The sequence below is a fragment of the Pelophylax lessonae genome, assembly GCF_965119305.1.
Source record: "Pelophylax lessonae genome assembly, chromosome: 2".
Taxonomy (NCBI): Eukaryota; Metazoa; Chordata; class Amphibia; order Anura; family Ranidae; genus Pelophylax; species Pelophylax lessonae.
In genome coordinates, this window is record NC_138769.1 from 175,187,671 (window position 1) to 175,205,013 (window position 17,343).

The 17,343-nt window shown below is 39.6% G+C and overlaps 1 protein-coding gene across 3 annotated transcripts in view; it reads left to right on the plus strand.

Moving 5' to 3' along the window:
• PHKA2 (phosphorylase kinase regulatory subunit alpha 2) overlaps window positions 1-17,343 on the plus strand; it is a 187,671-nt gene that overhangs the window by 72,909 nt on the left and 97,419 nt on the right. For all 3 annotated transcript variants that reach the window (XM_082247709.1, XM_082247711.1, XM_082247710.1), the window contains exons 5-11: window positions 3,717-3,885; window positions 4,773-4,855; window positions 11,164-11,244; window positions 15,125-15,223; window positions 15,854-16,000; window positions 16,255-16,308; window positions 17,192-17,314. In XM_082247709.1, the coding sequence (XP_082103835.1) occupies window positions 3,717-3,885; window positions 4,773-4,855; window positions 11,164-11,244; window positions 15,125-15,223; window positions 15,854-16,000; window positions 16,255-16,308; window positions 17,192-17,314 (756 nt within the window). The remainder of the gene's footprint in view (window positions 1-3,716; window positions 3,886-4,772; window positions 4,856-11,163; window positions 11,245-15,124; window positions 15,224-15,853; window positions 16,001-16,254; window positions 16,309-17,191; window positions 17,315-17,343) is intronic.

A 17,343-nucleotide genomic window follows, 5' to 3' on the forward strand; every position in this document is an offset into this window, starting at 1 on the left:
TCGCTATAACACACTAATGAAATATAAGTATAGGGTACAACATGGCACAGTCCAGGGCACACTTTCAGTCTCGAAAGATGGTATCACATGGCTATCACATTTTGAGAGACCCTAGCCTGGAACATTTTAAGTTTTTTACAGTTACAAAAAAAGTGTAAAAAAGGGTTAAAAAAAAACCAAAAAACACAAAAAATAAATAAGTAAAAAAGCAAAGATAGTTGTCATTTTATTGAATTCGTTTTCTGTTTTTACTGTTTTACTGTACTTTTATAGTATATTGCTATACTGTAATGTTTTTATTGTTACTGTTTTTCATTGCAGATATCGCCATTCTACTGTTTTACTGTACTATATACTATTATATCGTAATATCTTATTGGTACTGGGTTTTATTGTTAACCATTGTTTGCTTTGCAGGTACACCAATCAGCTGCAGCACTATACATAAATCAATGATTGTAGCGCTGTAGGAGGTAATTTCACCACCACAGTTAAAAAATAAGGAGCATATATGGTGAAGCATATGAGATGGGGTGGACTCAGAGGGCGGATCTCCCCTATGCTTTGCCACATACATTTTTACACTTTTCTTTGCAGAGATTTCTTCATCCACATTGATCAATGTGAATGGAGGAATCTGTTATGTTCTTTTTATTTTTTTCGTTCAGCAAAAAAATAACATTGCATGTATGCTCATCATTAGAAGTGTGTGGATGTGTTGGGAGGTTTTAATGGTGGGCATACCACACACTTTCTGGCAGAGATTTCTTCATCCACATCGACCATTGGATGATGTGTGCAAAAGGTTCTAATAATTGGCATAAAATGCCAAGACAGTTCAACCAGCCCCCCCCCCCAAATGACCCCTTTTTGGAAAGTAGACAGCCCAAGCTATTTGCTGAGAGGCATGTTGAGCACATGGAATATTTTATACGTTTCGGGACATTTACAAATTTAATAATAATATAATTACAAATGTATTTTCTTTTTTATTACACAAGGTTGTCACTAAATGATATATTGCTTACACATGCCATGGGTATATGTGGAATTACACCCCAAAATACATTCTGCTGCTTCTCCTGACAGTTCAGTGCTGGGAGAAGGGTAAGTTGAGCATGCTCATATTTTAATTGCAGGGAATCATGAATCCACTACAGGCAGTCTCTGAGTTACAAGCATCCGACAAGACATATGACCCATACTTACAAATGGAGGGAGAAAAAAGGAAGTGTTTTGGAAAAAAAAAGGAAGTGGGAGTAAATCTACCCCTAGGCAGGAAAATTCACTTCTGTAATAGTTATCATGGGGGAAAAAGTGTCTCCACTGAAACTTTATCACCAATCCTTGTTTCCACAACAACCCAATATTTTCAAAATCCAATTATCACAGGGACAGAATGTGAGGTAAAATCTTATGAACAGGGGCACAGACAGCAAAACAAACCTTACAGGGTGTTAACCCTTCTCTATGCTATCCAACTCAGGGCTTGACAAATTTGCCTGAAATCTAGGAGCCAGCTAAAAAAGTTAGGAGCCAGTTTTTTTTTTTGTTTTTTTTTTTTTAAACTAACAACCAAGCTTTATTTAATAAAACGGATACTAAATTTACACATAAATAGGACTAGAACCCCACTCTCCTCTATAGCGCAATTGGATGGAAACAGACTGTCTGTCTCTTTCCATCCGATGCCATCTGATCCGATCCACGGGATGGATAGAAAATAGAACCACCATCCGTCTGTTTTTGGCGGGCAGGGTCAGAAGGCGGCAGATTACTGCTCCATAGAGGAGACTGAACGGTCCGATCAGGTCTGCCTGAAAAACTGACAGGCGGACCTGATCAGACAGCCCGTGTGAAAGGGGCCTTCGGCTGTGGCACGGCGATGAGGAAAAAAAAAAAAAGATATATATATATATATATATATATATATATATATATATATATATATATTTTTTTTTTTTTAATAAGAATTGAAAAAAAAAAAAAAAAGAAAACATTTTTTTATTTTTTTTTAATAATTAAAAAAAAAAAGAAAAAATTATTTATTTTTTTTACATTTAAAAAATAAATGAATAATAATAACCACACTCCCTGTCCACTTACCTTTAAGCAAAGGTAACTGGACAGAGAGATGAAGCCTTAAAAAAATTCCCTCTCTTCTCCTCTTTGGCATTGAGAACATGCATTACTCCCGGCCACCACAAGAGGGCGCCAGTTCCCCTAGCTTCTCATCTCACAGAAGAAGGCCGAAAAGCCGGGGACTAAATTTTTGGACGCCGCGGAAGTCCGTGAACTCGAAGAGGAGGTGGGGGGGCGCAAAAGGGACAGGACACATCCTGCAGGGCACCCCAGGCGCCAGGTCGCTAATTCTAGTCGCAAATGCGACCTGGCGCCCGGGATTTGTCGAGGCCTGATCCAACTAATCAAAAAAATATTTTTTTGGCTGAAGTTACACTTAAAAAATGTACCTGTTCCTACTTGCATACAAACCCAACTTAAGAACAAACCTACAGAACCTATCTTGTTTGTAACCCAGGGACTGCCTGGACATAATTTACTTGGCTGATTTATGCCAACACAGTGCACAAGATACTTTACAGAACACATAGGCTCCTTTCACATGGCCGCTCCGTGTGTCCGCAAATCATCCAATCCGTTTGCGGATGATTTGCGGACATAATGTAAGTGAATGGCACTGCGGGTGTCAGCGGAATACCACCCGCTGACACCCGATTTTCCTCCATTCAGTTCTGTTCCGTTTTTACAAATGGAACAGAACCCATTTTTTCTTCCGTGTAAAACACGGAAAGGAAGGAAAATCGGATGTCAGCGGTGTTATCCGCTGACATCCGCAGTGCCATAGACATACATTATGTCCGCATATCATCCGCAAACGGATGGGATGATATGCGGGCACACGGAGCGGATGACAGAAATGTCATCCGCTCCGTGGAAGAAAAAAAAAAAAAGTCCCGCAGCAGACCTTTCACACGGAGCGGCCGTGTGAAGGGAGCCATAAACTACCAGAGTGGAAGCTGAAAAACTCACCGGAATTTTTTTCATTTTATGGCAGGAAACCAAAACATGTTTACACAAAGAAAACATACATGCCTCATGCAGTTAATGCTTTGTGCGGAGATTGAACTCAGGGACAACATTGCAAGGAAGGCTAGACTTCTTACCACTGATCCTCTGCACTGCACCAATTGTACTTGATAGAAATGGGTGGTTACTGTTTAATATGTTGGCCAACATGCAAGCCATACCATCCAATCAGATGTAGCCACTGTTTGGGTATTCTGACAGCCATAGGTGTCAGATGTCAGAAAACAGTAGACGGCAGGGGAGATTCTTCAATCTTGAGGTTGAACCAAGGAAATCTTTGCAGGTATGTCCAGCTGTAGACAGCTGTCAATGGAACAGATATCACCATTGGAAGACCTCTCCTCACTAATTTTTCAGGTCACAACTTTCAAATTCCTATATCCCATAATTTAATGTTTTGGAAGATAAATTAGATAGAATGAATCTTTCCAGTAGGGACGCAGCAATAAAAACCTGACAGCATTTCCTCACTGTATGCAAAAACTAAAAGAAAAAGAAATTGGCTATACATACATTTTACACTACCAGAACACAAAGATCCCTATGTACTTGGTCAGAAAATATTGCTTATGAACTAATGTTTTATGATGATTTGTTTTTTTTTTTAGGTTGATAAAGTTGAAAAGTTTAAGCACTCTCAGAGTCCACAAGATTGTCTTCATGCCAAGTATAACACCTCTACGTGCAGTACTGTTGTTGGAGATGACCAATGGGGACATCTACAAGTTGATGCTACCTCACTCTTCCTGCTTTGCCTAGCAGAAATGACGGCTGCAGGTAATATGAATCAACTTTCTTTGGAAAACATTGCTAGTTCTCCAGCCAAAAACCTTAAAAGTTAGTGTTGAGCACTCCAGGGGTTATTTAAAAAAAATGGCAGATTACGGTAGTTTGGGCTAGTCACAGAAGGAGGTATTATTTATCTTTACTAGAAGTAAAAATCTTTTTAGGTTTTAATTATGTACTATATGAATTTAGAAGGTCTTTGAAGCAAATGTGGAGTCATACATCACTGTTACACAGGAAGTACTGCAACGCCTTGTTGCTTACTTAGGACTCTCCTTCAATGCCTTTGACAGAAAGAAAGTTAAAAAATAACTCCACTTTTGTTGAGAAAAAACATTCCCCTCTGGGAATCTGTTTAAAAATGCCTTACCATTGATCTTTATAGGGTTTCCATGGAATGACCAGTTCACAAATATAAATTTCAGAGTGTGACACCACAAGCTGGACTGAAAAGCCAAGCTGTTTCTTTCACTGCTTCATCATTGGGGGAGGGATGGTGCATGCACACCATAAAACACAAAAGCTCTGGTGTAGTTATTGATTAAGGTTAATTGGATGCAATCTAGCACATTGTGTTGGGATCATTTTAATATATATCAGTATATAGAGTCTAAAAATTGGACATATCAGTAGACCTTTATGTCATCTTCCAGCTGACCCTCAATTGTAAGAAAGAGACTATTATGACTTATACATGTATCAAAGAGTTGTAATACTAAATGGCCTTATAGTTGTAGAGCTAATTTGCAGAGATTTGCATTAGACTGCAGATCAGGGTAGTCAGTATAGTCAAAATGAAAACATTTGTAAAGTAACCCTACATAGTATATCATAATAATTCACGTTTAATTGTGTTCATGTATTTCTCCATGGTACAGGTCTTCGTATTGTGTTTACACTGGATGAAGTGGCCTTTATACAGAATCTTGTATTTTATATAGAAGCTGCTTATAAAGTTGCTGTAAGTAAATGTTTTAAAATCTTTCAAATATATCAGACCAGTTATTTGGTAAAGGGCACTTTCTAGTCTTATATATTGTGAGTATATGTGTAAACCATTGCAAAACGCTTCACAAGTTGAGCTTTTAACCCACATATTTCACAGGCTGTAAAGTATACCACCCTGGTATGTATGTGTGTCTATGTATTGGTTCCACAGAGCATGCCTAAAGTTTATCTGCATCTTTGGTAAAATGACACTTATATTGTGTCTTGACCTGGCCTTAGCCCCATCTGCAAGTTTAATACCCATGTGCCCCTGATCCAATGAGAGCCACAGGGCAGCTAGTCAACATTTTTTAAGCTGGGCCTGTACATTCTCCATTTAATCCTATGCAGTGTTCATACTTTGAGCAAACAGTTTGAACTCTCCATAGGGCTGAATGGAGAGCTTAGAAGTTTCAAGGTGCTCTGCAGCATCAGTGATATGTGAATGGATTGGAAACTGGTGAGTATAAGACTTATAGCGGAGACTGGGGGCAGACCGAGGTACGATATAGGTGTCATTTCACCAGAGTTGCAACTACACTTTCAATGAGCAATAAGCTAGAAGGAAGATGAGACTTTGGGAAAGAATGACCTTTTGCGCAATAAAGTAGTTATGCACACTGATTTACAGTGCCTTGCGAAAGTATTTGGCCCCCTTGAACTTTTAGACCTTTTGCCACATTTCTGGCTTCAAACATAAAAATATAAAACTGTAATTTTTTTGTGAAGAATCAACAACAAGTGGGACACAATCATGAAGTGGAACGAAATGTATTGGATATTTCAAACTTTGTTAACAAATAAAAAAACTGAAAAATGTAAAATGTAAAATTATTCAGCCCCTTTACTTTCAGTGCAGCAAACTTTCTCCAGAAGTTCAGTGAGGATCTCTGAATGATCCAATGTTGACCTAAATGACTAATGATGATAAATAGAATCCACCTGTGTGTAATTAAGTCTCCGTATAAATGCACCTGCACTGTGATAGTCTCAGAGGTCCGTTTAAAGCACAGAGAGTATCATGAAGAACAAGGAACACAGATTTCACCTGACTCCGACCAGACTGCATAGGGCCTTCCCTGACACGCCCGCGACCTGCTGGCGCTGCGGCGCGATGGACCCCACCTATACGCACATGCTTTGGCATTGTCCTCCCTTGGTTGAGTACTGGACCAAGGTTCTGGACTTTGTGGCTCGAGTAACCACCATCTGCGTACCTCTTAAGCTAGAATATTGCATCCTGGGACTTGTGAATGATCTGGCTCACTCTGTGGCGTCTCCCACTCTTCTGGGCCTTTTGCTGTTTTACGCTAGGAAATTGGTGGTTCTCAACTGGCGGAAGCCTGGTGCGCCCACCCTTTCCTCGTGGAAATCGCTGGTAAATTCCGTGATTCCGCTCTATAAGGCAACTTATGTAAATAGAGGCTGCCCGCAAAAATTTGCGAAGGTTTGGGACATCTGGCTGGAGTCTGGCAAAACAACTGATGATGCTGGGGGCTCTGCTGGGCTGACCTCGGGGCCTTGATTGTTATAACTATCTGTTTTCATCATGTGCAGTGGACTCTGGACTTTTGTCGTCCTCCTGGACTTCTGGACTATCCCGCGGTGAATGGCATGTTACTATTTACACGCTCCTTGAGCATGATGCAACTATATTCGTAGTAGCTGGGTGCAGCCTTGTTTGGGGTTGTTTTTTTCTACCTTTTTTTTTGTTTTGTTGTGTATGTTGTTGAGCCAGTGTATGCCCAACAGCTCTGTTTTGTATGTGGTTCTCTTTTCTAAAACTAATAAAAAGAATTTTCAAAAAAAAAAAAAAGAACAAGGAACACACGAGGCAAGTCCAAGATACTGTTGTGGAGAAGTTTAAAGCCGGATTTGGATACAAAAAGATTTCCCAAGCTTTAAACATCCCAAGGAGCACTGTGCAAGCGATAATATTGAAATGGAAGGAGTATCAGACCACTGCAAATCTACGAAGACCTGCCCGTCCCTCTAAACTTTCAGCTCAAACAAGGAGAAGACTGATCAGAGATGCAGCCAAGAGGCCCAAGATCACTCTGGATGAACGGCAGAGATCTACAGCTGAGGTGGGAGACTCTGTCCATAGGACAACAATCAGTCGTATACTGCACAAATCTGGCCTTTATGGAAGAGTGGCAAGAAGAAAGCCATTTCTTAAAGATATCCATAAAAGGTGTAGTTTAAAGTTTGCCACAAGCCACCTGGGAGACACACCAAACATGTGGAAGAAGGTGCTCTGGTCAGATGAAACCAAAATCAAACTTTTTGGCAACAATGCAAAACGTTATGTTTGGCGTAAAAGCAACACAGCTCATCACCCTGAACACACATCCCCACTGTCAAACATGGTGGTGGCAGCATCATGGTTTGGGCCTGTCTTTTTTCAGCAGGGACAGGGAAGATGGTTAAAATTGATGGGAAGATGGATGGAGCCAAATACAGGACCATTCTGGAAGAAAACCTGATGGAGTCTGCAAAAGTTTTTCAAAAAAACAACAATATCTCTCCTGCGCTCAAGTGGTGTGCGGGAAGGTGAATGTTCTAGGCGGTTTTATGACACAAAAGAAGTGGTCTTGCTGCCCCCCTCAGGACCAAGGGTATCCAAAAGGCACTACAAGAAAACAACAAGAGAAGGGCGCACCGACCTTGTGCATTACCACTTAAAAGTTAATTAAAATCAAAGAAGGGTAGCGTACAATATACTCACAAACGTAGCATATGAACAAGCATATAGGAAATGGGCACCGCTCGCTTCCAGGACACTTCTCTACTGCTGGATAGTGTGATGGCGTCCTCAAAACCTGATGTGGCTTACGCGTTTCGAGGGAGGACCCTCTTCCTCAGAGCCAAAATCGCCACTCCGGCGATTTTGGCTCTGAGGAAGAGGGTCCTCCCTCGAAACGCGTAAGCCACATCAGGTTTTGAGGATGCCATCACACTATCCAGCAGTAGAGAAGTGTCCTGGAAGCGAGCGGTGCCCATTTCCTATATGCTTGTTCATATGCTACGTTTGTGAGTATATTGTACGCTACCCTTCTTTGATTTTAATTAACTTTTAAGTGGTAATGCACAAGGTCGGTGCGCCCTTCTCTTGTTGTTTTCTTGTGGAGTCTGCAAAAGACCTGAGACTGGGACTGAGATTTGTCTTCCAACAAGACAATGATCCAAAACATAAAGCAAAATCTACAATGGAATGGTTCACAAATAAACATATCCAGGTGTTAGAATGGCCATCCAACCTCACTGAGCTCGAGCTGTTTTGCAAGGAGGAATGGGCAAAAATTTCAGTCTCTCGATGTGCAAAACTGATAGAGACATACCCCAAGAGACTTACAGCTGTAATCGCAGCAAAAGGTGGCGCTACAAAGTATTAACTTAAGGGGGCTGAATAATTTTGCACGCCCAATTTTTCAGTTTTTTATTTGTTAAAAAAGTTTGAAATATCCAATAAATTACGTTCCACTTCATGATTGTGTCTCACTTGTTGTTGATTCTTCACAAAACATTACAGTTTTATACCTTTATGTTTGAAGCCTGAAATGTGGCAAAAGGTCGAAAAGTTCAAGGGGGGCGAATAATTTCGCAAGGCACTGTATATAGAAAAATATACGGAGTATATTCCCCGCGCTAAGGATTAAAAAATATATTTAGATAAATATGTGTATAATAAAATGAATAATTGCAGCAGCAGCTATAGGTAATGCAGGAAATGGATGGGATTAGCTTTATAAAAGCTAACTACAGCGCTTGCTGATGAATAATAAATAAATGATACCAAGTAAATATCTTAATGATTAAGGTGGTGACTAGAATAAATAGATATTAAACAATAAAATACATATAGCAATATTGAGGCAATCAAAACAAAAAAAATATGAAAAATTATATAAATATATAAATCGTGACTGTTGGTATATAAAAAGTCCAATATATATAAAGTGACTTGGTGCTCAAGAAGATCAGAAGAGTCCTTTGGTGAATATATGGTTCAATGCAATTCAAGGTGCAAGTGCTCAAACGTGAATGTCCTTATTATTCTGTGACATCAATCCGTTTCGCCGTGATTTGTGGGTAGATGAAATCACTTACCAGAACCAGTGGGTCCTATGTGCTTTACAGCACTAGGACCTTTCGCGCTTAGGTGCCCACCTGGGCTGGGATGGATTCCCCCTATTTTCCTCATATAGGCTGGTCTAGGATTGTAAGCTGGATCCTCCTCACATCATGGTAGTTTGGCGATTTGTAAAAGGAAATAGAAGCTCCATATAGTGCAGTATGCTCAAAATAAGACTATTACCCACTACAATGTGTTAAAAAGGCAAGGAATTGCATAAAAAGTAGATCTGTGGTGATCAGTGGTCGGCTTGTGCCGGCTGTGCGTCCCCTTTGCAGAGTGGCGAGCGGTGTTTCCGGCTTGCGTTCCAACTGACTCAACGTGATGACGCTATGCGTTTCGTCACTTCCGGTGACGTCTTCAGAGTTTTGCACACTGATTACCCATCTTGTCCTAGAATGTTAAGGAGTTTTGAAATGTCTTTGTAACTGATGCATTTTATCTCTATGGACTTATGTCTCTGTTTTTAACTATGTTTAAATAAAACTTTATATTTTTTAAAAATGCCATTGTTATCTTTGGGTACCGAGATAGTCCCTTCATCCCTCAGTTGTGGGCACACGAGAGGTGCTCCTAACCTCTTTCTAGATCCTTGTCCTAGAAGACAATTTTTCAACATTTCCAGTACTTCCCAGGGCTATTTTTGATGGACTGGATTTTTTTTTCTTAAATTCTTTAATGTCTCACCAAGAACAAGAAAAATGTCTCAGCTAAGAAAAACCTTCCTGTCTTCAGAGGAAGATTGATACTTGCCATGACTGGTAAGATGGATGTGGCTAAAGTTTTTGTTTCCATTTTTCTATAGATAAAGGAGCAATAAGCCATTGTTCGCAAATATATTTTTCAGCATGCTGGTTTTGTGCTATAAAGGTTAAGTAAAGCTATAAAATTGTCTTTTCTTTACCTATGTGCACCTCTCAGTGCCTACTTATATCATCCATATAAGCACAGTCTTAGATTCTACTTTTGACCTGCCAAAAAAGATAATTTTTATGAGGAGAAACCCAAACCAAAGACCTGGTCCATCAATTTCCATTGATTTGGAATAATTTTTTTCAGCATGAGACACTTATTTGCTTTGTATATTAAGTTATGTCAACTCAAGTGAGAGGTTTTTCTGGACATTGAAGAAAATGTCCATCATTGATTGCAGAGATTTTCTAACCACTTCTTACTGTTATTCATACTCGTTATCGTTTGATAAGTTGCTCTCCACTGAGATGACAAAATCAGTTTTATTGTCTATAAAAATCAGCTTAGCCTAACTTTGTATTCTTAAAGTGATTGCAAAGGTTTATTTTTTTACTTAAAATAATAAAGATGTTATACTTATCTGCTCTGTGCTCTCCTCATCTGGGTTCCTCCACCGAGAGCAGAGAAGTAAAAAAAATTTTTAGCCTTTACAACCACTTTAAGTAAGCTTTAAATAAACTAGAACTTTGGAACTTGTATATGGTTTTAGTGGAACTTTAGCGCTACATGAGAAGTGGTTTTATGAAATACAGAGAAGTGTTAAAATTAAAGCGAACCTCTATTTTGCTCATACTTGCAAAGTGATAGGTTCTCTTTACAGGAGGAATTGTTAGCATGATATACCCACATTCTGCGTGTTCGCTTACTTCACCAATCATCCACCAACCTTTTGCAAGTTGAAGATTACACTGAAATATTGGACATGTTGTGTAGCCTGGAAGTGGATGGGGGAGGTGGACAAACCCAGGGAATGTAGGTAGAGCCTGAAAAAAAATCAGAATTATAAAATATAGGTTTTTAATAGGTTCAGGTTATGCAATTGTTTGTTTAGCCAGGCAAGCTGACATGCACTAGATCTTTAGATCATTTAATTCCCTGCACTTACTGCAGGGTAAATATAGCTGTGCATGTCATATACAGGTACACCAAGAGTCCATAGCAATATTGTACCACATAACATTTTGGTTAAAGGCAAAAATATGGTAGTTTTATTGTACGAATCAGAAGTCGGTTGTGATGAATATTAATACCAAAGCTAATGAGAGGAAAAAATTGCAACATAGAATAGCATATTTTACAAGTATACTTACTCCTTTTACGCGTGTTACGCAATTTATAATACGTCTTGATTTGTGCTTCTGCTAATGAACAATTCTATATTTTGTCATCCTCAGGATTATGGAATGTGGGAAAGAGGAGACAAAACAAATCAAGGAATTCCTGAGCTCAATGCCAGCTCTGTGGGAATGGCCAAAGTAAGACTGATAATTTTGAATGAAGTTTAGGCAACCAGTACACCCAGGCCATATACTGTATATCCTAGGGCTTTTGGTAATACTTGGTCACACTTCTGCACAATAAAGAATCCCTAACCCTATTATCCTAAACCTGAATGCAATTTTCTAATAAACTAGTTGTTTGGACTCATGAGTCTTAAAAAGCCCCTGCCACCAGTTCACACTTCTTAATTTGAACCCATCTTTCAATACAGCAAAAATAATACATACTTGTGTACGAACTTGTTTTTTTCTTTTTTTTTTTTTTAAAGTACAGCAAAGTCATTAATAATCCAACACCTCCATCGGCTATCCAACCTCCCTCCTTAGGCTGCTAAGTCATCTGGATCTTTGAGCAGTTCTCAGTGAAGCCTTGCACTGAGTCTGACAGTCAGGAGCCCTACTTGCAGACAGCACCGGAGGCATTTTGGAGTCAAATTTGTGCAGTAGTGTCCGCAGCTCCTGGAAAAGCCTTATAGTGATACTGAAAGTGGGAGAGCACTTGCAGACAGCTCAGTGCTGTCAGGAACAGCTTGAGGCTTTGCTGGGAGCTGTGGCCACTAATGCATACAGGTGACTTTCAGTCTATCCAGAGTGACCTGCATGTAGGCAGAAGTTGGGGTGTAGTTTCTGTACTGACCTGAAGATGACACTGCGCTGCTTCTTCAGGCTAGCAGGAAACCATTGGAGACTTGTTTTTCCCCAATCGCCCCTCCTAGAGCCCATAGGAGGCCATCTTGGGAGGTCAGCATCTTCTATTGGATTCCTAAATCCCATAATATTTGCTAGATAACCTGTTTATTCATTATGAATGTGCCTGCAGTGTGGAAAAAGATTAGAGATAGAGCCCTGCCTCTTAGGGGGAGGTACCCTACAAGGAGGGAAAGAGTAGGTTTCCCCTTACGGGGTATCTCTACTGCCAGCTTCTTGGAACTGTTTTTCTTTTGCCATTAGCCAGACAAATTGCAAGGACTTTGGAGATGTTATGGCAACTCAATAATCTATATACCTCCTCCAAGGCAAATATTGCTCAGGCTTTTTGTGGTCTGTAAGCTTATATTATAAACCTATTAAAACATGCCTTGTTGACAGATATAACATTTCTGCTTGAAGAAGTGTGTGATATATTTAGTGCCATTTCTGTAAACTACCTTATTACTATGATCTTATAATTTCTACAACATAAAGTAATATTTATGCACTTTTTGGATTATGCTGGTTAAGCACCTCCCACGCTCAATTAGGCTTCTTCTGTCAATCTCAGCACTTTGGGTATCAGCACAAAGCCCTAACATGGCAGTAAAGGGGAGGGGGGGGGAGGGCACAGGTGGCAGGATCTGTAAATCCCAAGGGTGTCAGATTCAAAAGTAAAAAAAAGAATAAGCAAATCAGAAAACAAGTGGAGGTACAAGTATTTACTATTTTAAAAGTATTAAAGTGTAGGAAGAAAAAAAAAAAAAAACTAACATACATGCTCACTTTTATGACTGAAGCATTGGTCTGATGCTGTATCTGTCACCTGTCTAAGACCAAGGACTAAGCAATCACATGACTGCTGATCACTCAGTCCCCAGGCTTCACTGAGCAGAGAGCAAAGACTGTCAATCACCGCTCTCTTTTCTGTCCCTCCAACACTCACTGGAGTGCTAGACTTAGAAGGGGGCAGGAGCGGCTGGCTCAGGCTCTCAGTTGCAATCAGGCATCTGGGTGGATCCCAATCTTAAAGTTAGGATCCTTGCAGAGCCTGGATTGGCTCTGTGTTATTAGTCGACAGCAGGCTTTAGCCCACTCTAAGCTGAATCTGGGTCACAAGAGTGCAGAAATAAGTGCACCCAGAACAGAAGTAAGGCCAAAAAAGCTTTAGTCACATTTCTCTTTTAAACAAAGGCTCAAATAAGGAATTGTGAACTGGCAAACTTTGAACTCTTTAAAGCAGGGATCCTCAAACTACGGCCCTCCACTCACCTTAATATTTGCTGTACAATACAAAGCATTGTTAGTTTATTTAGTAAGCCAGATGAATAGCAGATAGCTAAAAAATCTACAGTCATTCTTGGGAAAAAGAAGGGAGGCTGTAGTGGAAAAAAAAAAAAAAAAAAACAATTCTTTGTCACATAATTAGCTTCATGTAAGAACATTTTTTAGGATTGAAGTTGTAACCTATGTTTAACCCTTTACTATCCCTGAACAGGTTATTTTTTTATTTTTGCTAACTGTATCTCACTGGGGAAATTTTCCTTCACTTGTGATCTTGAAGAAACAACAGAAAATGAGAGGAAATCTCCTCAAAGTGAATGGGACTCCCACCTTAGGGAGTTGCCATATCAACAGGTGTCCAAATTGAAGGGGTTTCCTTTGTGCTCTCATACAAATTTTTAGATGTTTGATTTCCCCACACTTCTGTTTTTGTGACAATGATTGCCATATCAAATACCGGTGTTCTGTGAGAATTACCTACCCCGTGAGAAAAACCTACCCTCGTCACTTCCGGTGCACGGCAGTGTGTGTAATGCGGCGGTTACATTAAAACAGCTGTGCTGCAATATGAGTCATCTCCGCTCCTGTCCCTGTCACTTCCCTGATCTCGGCTAGTAAATATAAAAGCGGCAGCGGGTGTATGAAAAAATAAATCACGGACCCGAGAGCCGCTTTTATATTTACTAGCCAAGATCAGGGAAGTGACAGGGATAGGAGTGGAGATGACTCATATCGCAGCACAGCTGTTTTAATGTAACCGCCGCGTGGGTAGGTTTTTTTTCACGGAACACCGCGATCATTTCATACTAGTGCGCATGCGCACTAGTCAGCTCCTCAGCTGTTCCATTACGTATCCGGGGCTGTGAGCATGCGCACTGCTGCGCTGCTCAGCTGTTCCTGGCAGGAAGTGAAGAGGGTAGGTTTTTCTCACGGGGTAGGTAATTCTCACGGAACACCGGCAGGGACAGAGACAGCAAAAAACTAAGCTAAGTGAAAATGTACATAGCCTGGTGAATGAGGGTTAGCTGTGTCCCCCAATCTGCTGCAAGCAACAATTCACTTCTCTAATTTTCCTTGCACATGTTCAGGTACTCTTTCCAAAATGAATTTTTACCTGGTTTACCCTATTCACTAACATGTGAAAATGATTTTTGCAAAGTAAAAATCCACTTTTAAAGTGAACATTCTCTACTTTTTTTTTTTAGTAAATCACCACCAGTGTTTCCTCATGTGTCCAGCAGGGGCTTATTTTCTGAGAAAGTCTGTAGACAGGATCATTAATATATCTAACTACAATTGAAAGAAACAAAAGTACATGTATTGTCTCATGCAAACCATTGTTATATTTATATTTTCCTAATGTATTGGAAAAATACTGTTACCTCATTGACAATTCTCCACTGTTCCCTTTTTGAATAAAGCAGCTCTAATGTGCTAATACATGGTATAGCCTTTATATTGTAGCATGTGTCACCAGCTTTCGGCATACAGTTTAATTGATCTCATTCAAGGCTCTTCAACGTTTCTAAGCAAAAGTGCTAGTTTGCTGGCCTTCGGGCTTTAGGGGGAGGGGGGGGGGGGCTGGACTGTGACCAATGGGAGTAGAGAATGCCCCAGCATCAGTGCTCCATCATTGGTTTTGATGGGAGGAATAGTGACCCATTGTCGAAATCAATGAGAAGAATAGTGTCCCATTGTCAATATCAATGAGAAGAATAGTTTCCCTATTAATGGTATCAGTAGGGGGAATGGTGTTCCATCATTGGTTTCAGTTGGTGGAATAATGTGCCAAGGGCCAGATAAAGACAAGCAAGGGGACACATACGGCCCCCGGGCCACAGTTTGGAATCCACTGATCTAACTGATGTATTTCCATTTGTAGGCTGCTCTTGAAGCTATAGATGAACTTGACCTGTTTGGAGCTCATGGAGGTCCTAAGTCAGTGATCCATGTTCTACCGGATGATGTAGAACATTGCCAGGTAAACATTACACAACTCTATATACTATGCTTATGAGACATACCATAATGCTTTCTTAGCAAAACCAGCCCCTTTCAATTGCAGAATGGTGTAGCCAGTTGGTTGGCACAGTAAAAGCTGTGGCTGTGAACCTTAATTTGCAAAAAGACTTCAATCACTCCCAGGTTAAAAGCGCTAAAATCTTCCATCTTGCTAGAATTGGTATCCACTCTAAATGCTTTTATCTTGTTAATCTCAAGAATGAATATATTTCAGATCTGCAAAAGTACTGCCATCTTTATAAACTAGACAGTTGAATGCTTCCCATAAGTACATCTCTACAAGAACACAATTTTCCCTCCACAAGAATACAATTTTTACTTTTGTCTGTAAACTGTTTTGGGCAAGATTCTCATCTTTTGTTTTTTTGTGTACCTTTATTGTTAAACCCTCCTATTTATTACTTTATGCAGTTTGGTGGACAGTATTGGCTGTATGCAATCAATAATAGTAACAATATTAAAACTACCGTTAATTTACGTTTTTGTGATTTTTTTTTTTTGTCCTGTATATTGTTAAAGTTTTATAGTGGATAAAGTTTGCCTTTTCTGTGAAATGTGGACTTACACATATGTGTTCTGTTCTTTTCAGTCTATTCTGTACTCTATGTTACCTCGAGCATCTACCTCCAAAGAGATCGATGCTGGTCTGCTGTCTATCATTTCATATCCAGCATTTGCAGTGGAAGATATAAGCCTGGTGAATGCGACCAAAAATGAAATCCTCACAAAGCTACAAGTATGATATATGTAGAATATTCAATCTTTATATTTGTGCAATCATTTGTGTGTGTTTGCATGTGCATTTTATTGACCTCATCCAATACTAATATACTGCATTACTGCATATGTTCCTTTTTTTATTCTTTGTTCCTTGCTGTTATTGTTGCCTGCTGTTATAGCTGCCACAACCATTTATTTCAAATATCCTTTCTTCATAAAACAATTGACAATTGTATGTTTGTCATTATAAATATTTTATTTTTTATTTAGGGAAGATATGGCTGCTGTAGATTTCTGCGTGACGGATATAAAACTCCAAGAGAGGTAAACCAAAAATTAAATGTGATTAAATGTGAAGCTTAAACAATTTGTTTTCCTATGGCTGTCAAATACAAATACAGAGGAATGGAGTGATTAGAGTAGGACATTTATCTGTTTCATCCATGCCTTCACTGATATATTTCCTTTAATGGTGGTAAGATAAACAGTAGTTTAGGTCTTGAACGTATGCTTCTCTATAGGGCTGTTTTCATGCCTCTTTCATGCCTATACATTTTAGTCTAAGCTCATAAAGAAAATCCTGCTTGTTGCATGTTTGGCGGGATATGTTTGATCTCGTGTACAGAATCACTTGCCCTTAAAGTCCCACCTCTTGGTCTGAGGCACCAAATAACCCCTTCTGTTGCATGTTTGGTTTGCCATCCAGCAAAGCAGATTTTGCACCTTCAGGAAATACAGCGTACACACATGGATAAACACCTACAGTATGCTCAGGATCATCTGCATTTACATGAGTACAGCCGTGTATAGCCATTCACTTATAAAGCTGGCTGTAGGCACCACCTGCGGCTTCTGGCACACAGAAATACTGTGATTTTGCCATTTGAGTTTATCTGAGACTCTAAATGTCTGTGTGTCTGAGGCCCAAGAAATTAGCCCCTATATCTGGTGTATCATCTTAACCTCGTCAAACATCAAAAGCCTTAAAAGCTTGTATTGCATGATGGGAGCTAAGCTTTTTTTTCCATTTTCAGACCTATTTGGCTGTCAAATGCTGTGGTGTTGCCACTAAAAGGAAGACTAGAAGCATGTCTACAACATAAAATAAGGACCACTACTAAGTTTTATGCAAAAAAAAAAACAGTAGCTTTACCTTCATTTGGACCATGTCTAGTAATAAATGATTGTTTATTTTAAATATTCTCAGGACCCAACCAGATTACATTACGACTCAACAGAACTGAAGCTGTTTGAGAACATTGAGTGTGAGTGGCCTGTGTTCTGGACATACCTAATTATTGATGGAATTTTTAATGGAGACCAAGTTCAGGTAAGAAGGAAAGGTTTTTATCCCCACGG